The sequence below is a fragment of the Acanthochromis polyacanthus genome, chromosome 19, assembly GCF_021347895.1.
Source record: "Acanthochromis polyacanthus isolate Apoly-LR-REF ecotype Palm Island chromosome 19, KAUST_Apoly_ChrSc, whole genome shotgun sequence".
NCBI lineage: Eukaryota > Metazoa > Chordata > Actinopteri > Pomacentridae > Acanthochromis > Acanthochromis polyacanthus.
Genome location: NC_067131.1, coordinates 14080437 through 14092044, shown reverse-complemented (window position 1 = coordinate 14092044; position 11608 = coordinate 14080437). Strand labels below are relative to the sequence as shown.

The 11608-nt window shown below is 38.6% G+C and overlaps 2 protein-coding genes across 2 annotated transcripts; one reads left to right on the top strand and one right to left on the bottom strand.

Annotated features, from left to right (window-relative positions):
- Window positions 1-1027: 1027 nt before the first annotated feature.
- On the top strand, window positions 1028-4796 carry LOC110969527 (putative protein MSS51 homolog, mitochondrial). Its single transcript, XM_051939736.1, has 6 exons — window positions 1028-1114; window positions 2411-2560; window positions 2643-2767; window positions 2945-3508; window positions 3624-3717; window positions 4435-4796. Exons 1-6 carry the CDS (start codon window positions 1098-1100, stop codon window positions 4637-4639), a joined length of 1155 nt encoding a protein of 384 aa, XP_051795696.1. The 5' UTR covers window positions 1028-1097; the 3' UTR covers window positions 4640-4796.
- A 3410-nt stretch (window positions 4797-8206) lies between these two features.
- On the bottom strand, window positions 8207-9103 carry LOC110969542 (myeloid-associated differentiation marker-like protein 2). Its single transcript, XM_022219633.2, has one exon. The coding sequence runs from the start codon at window positions 9101-9103 to the stop codon at window positions 8207-8209; it is 897 nt and encodes a 298-aa protein (XP_022075325.1).
- Between the last annotated feature and the right edge of the window lie 2505 nt (window positions 9104-11608).

Sequence of the window (11608 nt, the reverse complement as noted above, 5' to 3'; positions counted from 1 at the left end):
AATACTTAAAGTAAAACTACCTAAATGCATTTGTAAAATATACAATTTTTGCTTTTATGTAAAATTGTCAAACAAAACTGTATTTTTTTGCCTGACATGATTTACCATAATGACAAAAAAGTCATTATCAGCCTGTCAGTGTTCATGATGTTTCATTTTATAGCCTTTACATTGGCCAGTATTGATGGTGCTGCTGACATCCCTACGAGTAAAGCTTGATTAAGACTCTTAAATATAAATTAGGGAACATTTAAAGTGACTTAATAATTAGATTAAGTCTTATCTCAATGATCTCCCAAAATACATTAGACACCCAAAGTCTAAATTAACAAATGTATTCTCAACTCAACCATATCTACAAGTCAGATCTCATTAATGTAAATGAAACCTGTCAAAACCGGTGTCGTATATTTGAGAATCCTCTTTAAAAGGTGAAAACAATTAATAATTCTCACCCATGACACTGATACCACAGTGTGAAACATACCATTGATTGCTGTTTATAGCGATATTTCAAGTGAAACAGTATGACACTGACCTCTTGTGGATAAAAATGGGAGAAGCACACTGAAAGTACAGGAAGGTTCGAGGGTGTGGAGTTTTCATGTCTGGTTGGGTCACCATTAAAATGACTTAATTAATTGGTATAATCTTTTCAGTTTTTTTTTTAACTGGAATATGATTCTAAATTAGGCCTGATCTTAGAAAAAGTGATGGGCTTATGGTGATTTCTTGCCGGGCTCATGTACTGTGGGGTCAAAGGGTAAGAATGACCTTAAGGGAGTCCATAGACAGGTTTGTAGTGGGTCCTAAAATTAGAACAGGTCTGCCCAGTGGATGAGGGGCTCAAACTTGGGAATTTTGAACTTTTGGTGCCCCTGAAACTCGCCAGTGTGCTTTGATTTTTCATGTCAGTTTCCACCAGGAGTCGAGCTCCTGTGAAGTCAGGAACGGTCTGGATTTGTCAGACGTTTCTAGAAGCCACAGCACAGGTGCTATATCTGGCAGTGCGGCCCCCCAACAGGCCGCTCACATATCAAACCAGAGCAGAGGAAGCAGCTGAGCAGCCTGAGTCACGCTCATTCACACGACTCACAATGACAGAAACTGAGAGGTACGTGCAAGAAGTTTTCACATTTAATTAGTAGTTCATGTCATTTCTGAACAAATTCCTAAATGCTCGCTATACGGCACCTTGAAAAAATGACAGGTATGTGGAGTCACATGCTCAAAAACTGAGCAGCCATGTTCTGGTTCACAGGGACAGCATGACTTTTGAGTGGCATGTTGAGATGCTAGCATGTTCCACGGCTTCTCTTCATGGGTGCCCCTCTGCTGCATTCGGTTTCTGGCACCATTAAGCTTCAAGGCCTCTTAATGCAACATGTAAACTAAACTTAAAGCTGCATTTTCACTCCCCTCCCTCGCACACCAGTGAATGCAGCCTAAGAATAGAATTGTAGACGGCTTCATCAGTCCACTGCTGAACGTGCAGCATGGACACATTTTATGACACTGAAACAACATAAAGAATTTTAGTTAAGTCAACACGTCTTTTCTTGTTTGTTTAATGTAAATACATCAGTTAATGGAAATAAAATGGCTCATTTTTTTTATTTTCAAACAACTTTAGAACACATGATTTCTTATAACCTGGCACATTTTGACTTTAAATAATGAGTTGAATGAATGAACAAAAGAGAGTTCATTCAACTCAATGAAGTAAGTTTATAACAAACAAAACTAGCATGTAAGCAAACTTCCTGGAGTTCATTGTTGGAGAGTTAAAACTCTTGTTTTTGTAGTTTGAGAGAAAACACATGGTAGAAAACTGCTGTGTATCTTTCTTAAATTAAATTATGGTTGTCTCTTTTCAGAGTGCTCAACATTTTTTTCAAGGTGACAAAAGTTAGCACTGAATTCAGTCCCTAAAACAACAGATTTATAATTTATGTCACTGGGAGCAATTTCATAGGTTGTGCTGGTACTGAAAAAATCATTTCAGTAGCTGAGGATGTAAGCTTTCAATATTAAATGAAAAACACTAGAATGTAAGTAGATTCTTCAGTTTAATTTATTAAGTTTACCTAATTTTTTCCTGAAGTTTATTTATATTGGCTAATTTAACACTTTCATAACTCATACGTTGACATTGAGCTAATTAATAAACTGAAGTGCAGTTAAGTCACTTTTTTAATGCAGCAGAGGAACTTATATTTCTAAGTTACATGAACTTAAAATTATTTACAGTGAAGCAGAATGTATTGGATATTTTTAACAGTTAAAATCTATTTACTCAGTTTACCAACATCTGCCTTAATCTAATAATAATAATCAATAAGGAAAAAAAACAGTTAAGAGAATGTCTTTGTATCAAATAGATTTTAAGAAGTTTCTTTCCCCTTTCCAGAGCTGTTCTGGAGACCAAGGCCAAACCTCTGGCCTTCAGCTCCCAGAAAGAGATGTTCGAGAAGATGGAGGAATCTTTTAAAATCTGTGCTTACTGTGAGAAGCGGCCAAACCAGCTTTCAAACCCACAGAATCTTAAGCGTTGTGCCAGGTAAATAAATACGCATATTTAAATATTCCTGCATCAAAGTTAGGAATTTACAGACGACTGTCTGTGTCCTCTCGTTGCCCAGATGTCTGAATGTTTACTACTGCTGTAAGGACTGTCAGAAGAATGACTGGCCCAAACACAAGAAGTTCTGCTCAAAGCTGCGCCAAGCTGCCATTGACAGAGTTGTGGAGTGGCTGGTGTTCAAAGGTAAAAATGGACATGAAGCACAAATCCACATAAATTATAAACATTAATGAGAAGAAAACAGGTTGATTCCTCCTTTTCTGAGAAAACAATAAAGCATTTAAATTACTATTGTAGCAGCATTGTGCAAAACTGAAGAACTGAACCACTAAACTTCATTTTCCCCTCCTCCGTCATTAGGTGACCTCCCGTTCCCCACAGAGAAATGGTCAAAGCCCCAGTCAGAGGTGAAGGGTTGGGACGACTGGGTGGCCATGCAGGGAGATCTCACAGCTCGCCTCGATCCCGTCTTAAATGGAGCAAACATGAAGGACCTGTGGACCAACGCTGGCAGGCCTCGGCCCGACGATGACGACCTGAAGCAGTCGCTGTGGAGGGTTTGCAGCGAGTTCTTCTCCAGGCCGCTTACGATAGCCTGGGGCATGAGGCTGTTTGGTCTCAACCCTTATTCCAAACCTCTCACCGTCCACCTGGTGGGAGTAGGACACAGTGAGACGCTGGCGGCCAGACTGACGGACTACAACGAGCTGAACAACATGTTCCCTGGACACCAGGGTATAGAGATAGTGATGGTGGGGCCCGAGGTGGTGAACGGGCCCATAGTGAGGCCTCCTCTGAGAGCGTTCGGCCCCAAGCACAACGTTTACATCAGCGCCTACAAGGGCCTTTATCACCAGTTCTGGGAGGAGCTGGTGGAGAAAGACGAAGCGGCAAAGCCAGACCTGGTGGTCGGATTTCATCCCGGTGAGAACATCATTTGCCATTATGTAAAATTTTGCGACTCTTATACATTTTTGTGTTGTGTACCGGTAAACTACCAGTGAGGGGGATGTTCTTATCCCTATATTTTTATGTCCAGGGTTTGATGCCAGTCAAGGCCTGGATGAGGGTTGGCTTCCAACTCTTCTGCTCCTCAGGGATTATGATATTCCTTCTCTTTTCACTGCTCTCAAGTGAGTGTTAAAGAAAAGTAGCTTCACAAATTTTAGAATGCATCATAGAAATACACCATACTGATAGAAATACATTGGCTTTTTTGCAACTACACTCAACAAAAATATAAACGCAACACTTTTGTTTTTGCTCCCATTTTTTATGAAACTCAAAGATCTAAAACTTTTTCCACATACGCAATATCACCATTTCTCTCAAATATTGTTCACAAATCTGTCTAAATCTGTGATAGTGAGCACTTCTCCTTTGCTGAGATAATCCATCCCACCTCACAGGTGTGCCATATCAAGATGCTGATTAGACACCATGCTGTCAGCATGCCAATTGCACGCTCCCTCAAATCTTGCCACATCTGTGGCATTGTGCTGTGATAAAACTGCACCCTTCAGAGTGGCCTTTTATTGTGAGCAGTCTAAGGCACACCTGTGCACTAATCATGGTGTCTAATCAGCATCTTGATATGGCAGTTAATTGTTGCAGCTCTGCAGTATTAACCAGTTAAAGCTAGCTGTAATATAAAATACACGGTGACACTGATGCTTTTCTGCTATATGTTACTAAAGTGCATGGCATTCTGCAAATATGGCAAATCTGTAAAATGTTCTCTCTCCACAGACCACTGATCCCACACTTCATCCTCCTGCTGCTCTCTTATCTCTTGGTTAATGTATGTATGTAAGGACCACTGATAACGGCTGCTTGTCGTCCCTCCACAGTGAGACAGAGATGACTTACTCGCTGCAGATCCTGCTGGAGTTGGAGATGGACATGAAGGGAAGTGGAGAAAATCCATTTGCATCGCTGAAGCCAGAAGTGGTGGGTTCAGGCCCCAACCAGCCTCCCGTCTACTGCAACTCCCACTACTTCTCCTTCCAGGGTCTGCTGGAGACCATCGAGTTTGAGGACCCAGACGAGGCCTGAAGGACAACACACTGTAGAGTTTCATGATTTATTTTTTTTTACTGTGAAGTTTTGTTTTTCTATGTGTGATGCGATGATGTAAAAATGTCTCAAAGTTGTTTCAAAGTGTTACCTATTGGCTGGGCTTGCATTCACTATCTCATTTTAATGGCTTGCACTTCTCAGGCCTGAGAGATTTGAATACATTGTCTCTGAGGTATTGTTCTGTTACCAGAGAAGCAATAAAACTTTACAGTAACAGGCAAATGTCTTCTGATAATTTAAGCTACAATAAATGTTTTTCTAATTATTAAATATGTGAAAAGTGGCATTGTTCACTGTGGTTTGATGCAGGCTTTTCTCACTTTTAAGGACAAAATCTCAAATCTTAAGGACAATTCTCATATTATAGAGGCACATTGATGCAGCGAGAAAGTTAGGACCTGCTGAGTAGAGTTTGCATGTTCTCTTCGTGCATGCACGGGTTTCTGCATGTTCTTCTTTCCACGGTCTAAAGACACTTGGTAGCAACTGGTGATGCTAAACTGACTGTAGGCGTGAGCGTCTCCTCCTGTTAGCTCAGCGATGGACTCATTACCTTGTGATTGGACATTCTAGTATTATTTTATCTGTTAGTAACTTTTTTTTATTACAATGAGTTATATATACATATATACGATAGTCAAAATAATCATGTACTTACTACAGTGATGGGTTTAATGTTTTAATGCACTTATTTTAAGACGAAAATGACCGATTTTTTCATGTTCTTGATTTTAGGCTATACATTGCTTATTGTTTTTCATCATTTCTTACATACGCTAATAATTTATAGTGAAAATACAACCAAATTCTACCATTAATGTAATTCTGTAAAATCTATTTTTAGTTAATTTGTTTTTTGTAGATAAAAACAAAAATGACAATGAACAGTGCTGTAACAACTGATAGTGTGAACTGAAGTGTTTTTATACAACAAATCAGAATTCACAGATAAGCCATTGTTACTTTTATTTCTTTTATTAAGATTATTTATTATTCTAATTATTTTCCCCCAATCAACTGAAAAGCTAACCAACAACTTTGTCACACACTTCAGCTGAAAACGACGCCACAGTGAATCTGTGTCGTTCTCAGAGCTAAAGTTGGTCCAATAAAATATTATAGCGTGTGACTTTTTTTTTTGGATGGGCAGTGTATTATCCTATTAGACATTTGTGTGTGACATTTTGTCATATCATTAGCATCTGAATTTATGATTTATGGTCAAAAATGTGTGACCTTTGACCACCAGAGTCTAATTTATCTAATCAGTTCATCTTTGAGTCCATGTAACTGCTTGTGCCAAATTTTCAGAAACCCTCTGAAATCGTGCTTCATCCTCCACTGGCATTAAAAATGAGGCCACAAGTTTATCTTTATTTGAGCATAACTCTTGGTTTTCTGGCCTCCTGTGTGTCAAGGGCGACAAATTTAAAGAAACATATAGTAGGTTTTGTTATCTGTTATTGAATCTTCAAGCAGACTTAATGCAAGTAAGTTAAATCAACACAGTTAGAAGCACAAATATAGACAAATGGAAAATAATTCATAGAAGTAAATCTTAGTTTTAGGTTTAATTGTTTAACATGTATTCAATCTTGCAGTAGATCTTTAAGAAACTAGACAACTGTCAAAAATCTCAATCTTGTAATCACAACACAGAAATAGAAAATCCATCAAATAGAATACCTTATTTAAGAACACACAACTTTTTAGAGTGGGTTACCAGAAATATCCTTGGTCAGAAACATGTGTTGTTTTCTTCTGTATCACTACAACTGTAGATTTTGTATGGAGTGTGCCCTGATGTTAGCCTAGCCATGCTACACCCATGTTTCTGACGGCACAAGGGTCTAGGGAAGCCCGACAGGGAGGGAGGCGGGCTAAAAGGTTGTCTATCAAATCCCTCTGCAGCAATTGGGTAGGTATACAACCAATCAACGCAACGAATAGGCTGACGTAGTTCCGAGAGCACCGGCGGATTGTGGCTAAGTCCCATTAGCTTCCCAGCCAGTGGAGCCGCGGAGCCAACTGGTATATTAAGGATTTGCCATATCCCGTCGGCATAAGTCAAAATACGTCTTTCTTCTCAATGAAACACTTAAGTGCCGTCCTTTGTTTATCTTTCAAGTTGAATTTTAGCTTCAAATCTTTAAGGGCTGTGGCCAAAGCCGAGTGGAAAGATAACTGTTTATTGTGCGCCGGTTGTTTCTGTCAGAATCGTCACACCTCTGTCGTCACTTCGTTACGCCCGCCTTCTGACTCTACACTTCATGGTGATTGGTCCGGCCAGTTTTAGGAGAATCCAGCCTTGAGCCTTATGGAGGGTAACTCGACCCACCCTGGCAGAGAATTAAATTCGTTGCCGTGGGTTTGTCTAGCGCGGCTAGGCTACCCTGATGTACTGATACAGATGAATCATTTTCTCATAAGAACATAAGAGTTAGTGGGTGCTGTTGCATGTTGTCATGTGTTATTCTGTTCCTATGTTGGTTTTTATCCAAACCACACATGAGGCACAATGAAATGTACAGCATCTTTTAGTTTTGACCTGGTTTGTGTGATCAGAAATCAACAAGGTGAGACCAAAAAATGGGGGAAAAAAAGATTATTATTTTCCTTATCCAGTGGTCAATTTTGAAATTTTGCCTTTGTAACATGTCTTCATTCAAACAAGTGGCGAGAAAACATCCATAATACATATTTGGGTGTTTGTTTTACTACACTTTAATCATTCTGCAATTATGCAAACTACATCATATCAAATGGCATAATAAATATTTTACATATTCAAATACAACATTTCAGATAAAATTTGCCTGTGTCATGCTAATATTTATTAGTTAAATGTTTACCCATAAAACTTTAAAGACCATTTTCTCAAAAGAGGCTTTCTCCTTTGAGCAAATGTTTACCCATAAATCTTTAAAGACCATTTTCTCAAAAGAGGCTTTCTCCTTTGAGCCAAAAATCCCCACTGCACAAGCACCATTCAAATTTTATTCCTATCTATCTTCTGAAGGTTTTCACTAATATGTCATTCATAGATTGACTTACAGAACATTTTATTTCTTAAATACGGCACAAATTGATTACATCTGGCTTTTGACTATATTTTCTGGTTTGTGGAATGTTAAAAAGACACATGCAAATTCTCTCTGGGAAAAACTTTGGTTTTAATATCAGCAAAATGAAACGTTGGCAGCTGACTTTATCAAGTGTTCATGCAGCCATTCATGCAAATTAGAACAGTTTTAGACGTAAAATACCTCATTTGCATATTGAAACATTTAATTGGAGAAAACTTCTAATACATAAGAGCATTGTCCATTGTTTTTTAAACCATAAATTAAATTAGAAATTATATAAATAAAAACGCACAGTGAAAACTTGAGGAACCAATCCTCACATACAGACTTCATTTGTCTTAAATCAACAGTTTTTATCTAATTTAAATGGGTTCAGCTGACCTGAAATTAAAGTAAACGTACATTTTTTTTAGGTTAAATGGTTCTACAAAGGTGATAAACAAAGTCACCGGTAAGTTTATGTGCGTTTGAAGTCACAGATACCAAGCAGGGTGAAAATGAGATCCAGCGTGAAAAGAATGAGATTCACATACGTAAAAAATGCAACCATGAACTGAATGGCCCATATGCAAAAGCTGGGAGGACAGTAATTGGGATAAGGATTGTGTCTGAACATGAAAATGGGCCACATGATAGCAGCAAATATATACAGTATAACAGAGATCACCAGGAATATAAAGACGAACCTGTCGAGGTTAAAGGGCAAACATTTCTTCAGTTTCTTGAGGATGTTGGTGGCTATGATCAGAGGGAGGATGGGGAAAGGAATGATGTACGCTATAACACACAGGATCAGAGCTAGACTGTCTCTGTAACCAGTCAGTGATATAAAAATCATGCAGCTCACAAAGGCCTCCAGAACCTTCCAGAATCCAGGCAGAGCAGCCAGGTAGCTCCCCTTCTTCTTGTCCAGGATTTTGTCTTTCACCACTTCAAGCGCGTAGACTAAGCCACACAAGAAAGCAAAAATGGTCACTATCCAGCCGTACAGGCAGCCCAGGCAGGCGTAAAAGTTGGCGTAGGTGATGGCGACGGAGACGGTCATGAGCGTAGAGGACATGGCCATCCCTGTGGTGAAGTCAGACCAGTCCATGCAAAACATGTTGAGAACAATGTCAAGCTTGAACAGCTCGATGATGGTGATGATGAGGGTCATGATGGGACAGAAGGCCCAGGTGAACATAGCGTAGATCCAGTAAGTGTGGCTGCTGCCTCCTCTGAAGGCACCCAGGAGGAAGGTGACCAGACACAGAATGATCTGAGCCATGTGGAGCCCTCCTCGTCCAGACATCAGAGTAGAAGGACTGAACACCGCTTTGGACAGTGTGTCCTTAATATCACCTATTACTCCCATCTCCCTAGATGAGCTGCAGAGCTGTTGAAGTGTCCTTGCTGTGAATGTTCTTCCAGACAGCTGCTAGAAGCTGGTTGAGATATGTTTGACGTGTGTTTTCTGTTGCCTTCCAGCTCCACTTTCTATGAAAATTTTTACTGCCTTCATGGTTTGCATAATATTCATTGAACAAACAGTGTGTAGAGATAACTGTCTACAGCAGCAGATAGGAAATAAATGAAAGACTGGAAGTCTGAAAGCATGACAGTATGAAGCCACTACTTCCATAGTGACACTGTTAAAGCATTGTGATCATTAGTGACATTTTATGAATAAAACTTAACTATAATAATATCTTTCTTCATGTTAAAAGGCAGCAGGAGATGAATCGCTCCAAATACAAGGTGAAGAAAGCATATTTTTGCATAAAACCATGATAAGCAATGGAAAGGGAAACATTTCCATGAATTGAAATATATGTTCTACTGTATGGGAGAAACCTGTATCAGTTCTCAAAGATGTGACATGCATAACAAGAAGATCCCAGATGATGCCGAGAATGTGTAAGTGTGCTCCAGTGAAAGGGGGAACAGTGGAGACTATGTACAGCAAACGCAAACTGAGCCTTCATGCGTATCCTTGTTGTTTTGCTAGATTTCCATCCATCCATCCCAGCTGATTTTGTGTGAAGGCAGAGGACACCTTTGACAGGTCACCAGTCTATCACAGGGCTACATATATAGATAAACAACCACACTCACCTTCACACCTACAGACAATTTAGAATCACCAAGTAACCTCAGGATGTTTCTGGACCGTGGGAGGAAGCTGGAGTACCAAGAGAAAACCCACGTATGCAGAGGGAGAACATGCAAACTCCATGCAGAAAGATCCCAGGCCAGGATGCGGACTGGGGATCTTCTAGCTGCAAGGCCACGGTGCTAACCACCGAACTACTGTGCAGGCAGTTTTGCTAGATTTGTTCATTCATAAAACAAGTCTGTTACAAACACCATCATTTCGCCTTTAAACACTAGTTAGGTGTGTCCTAGTTAAGAACGACAAAAATTGCGAAATACAAAATGACAGGCTGCAGATTGCGAGCAACAGCATCAACATTCATTATGAACACCATTCTTCCGAAAGATATTCCCTCATCTGCTGTTCTGATAATGGTGGTGGACGCAAAGTCTTTTATAGCTGTTCAGTTAAGCTGAGATCAGACGACTGTAAAGGCCACAGCATTAAAACCATTGATAGATGATTTTTCTTATTATGGAAGAACCCACCCCATCAGGATAGAAATGTTTCATCACAGGACAAATGTGATCACTCGGAACAACTTTCTATCGGTATGTTTGGATCCTTCCATCTCAGGGGATAAGTGGTCCCAAATCCTGCCAGCACAAAGTCCCTCACAACAAAACCACCACATCCCTCATGCTGGAGTCAGGGGTTTATTTTTTTCTTTAATTTGTCACCTATCTGCATACATATATTCAGTTATGTATGGGTAACATCAATACTCATATGTAAACTCTCTAAAATACAATTTGGAAACTGGAAGTAAGAACTGCCTGTAAGTCAAGTTCAGAGTTAACAAGCCCCAAATAAATAAATAAATAAATAAAATAGGATGTGTGTGTATATATATATATATATATATATATATATATATATATATATATATATATATATATATATATATATATATATATATCACAACAACAACAACATCAGCATAATAAAATAATAATAATAATAATAATAGTATTGTTGTTATTAATTATTTTTTATCATGCTATAAAACAAAATATAAAATATTATTAAATCCTTAATAAAAATAATAATGCTAATACTGCTGCCATTACTACTACTACTACTATTTATTTATTTATTTATTTATCTATTTATTTATTTATTTATTTATTTCGTCAAGGATGTGTAGCACAGAAATACACATTTTATGATCATCAGATGACTAGTCATACATACATGTTATGCCATACACACCCCTGCTCGAAAAGCAGGCTGAGCAGGCTGAAGAAAATCTTATATTTCCTGCCCCTTATCAGCTAAAGATAGCCTTGCTGGATGGCTCACACAACTAAGTAAACATGTTCAAGAAGTCCACACAAAATACATTCAAAGATAATAAAAAGAAGAAGAAAACACAAATAAACAAAATTACCCTTCCACATCCTTCCATGAATACAAAACAAACACAACACATACAACTATGCAGCTTACAAAACTGTACGAGACATCTTTTCTTTTCTAAATCATAGGTACCTGCCCTGAATGAATAGTCCCAATTTAGGCACAAAAAATAAAAATCAACACAAATCAAACATAAAACCTATGCACTTGCATATAATCTCATTGTTCTGTCTTTAAAGACTTTCTTTAAATAAAATATATTTGTACAATCCTTAAATTCATCATAAAGAGAGTTCCAGAGTTTAACACCCACTACTGTAATGACACACACATCCGTTTTAATGTGGTCTGTGCATATAGCTGTTT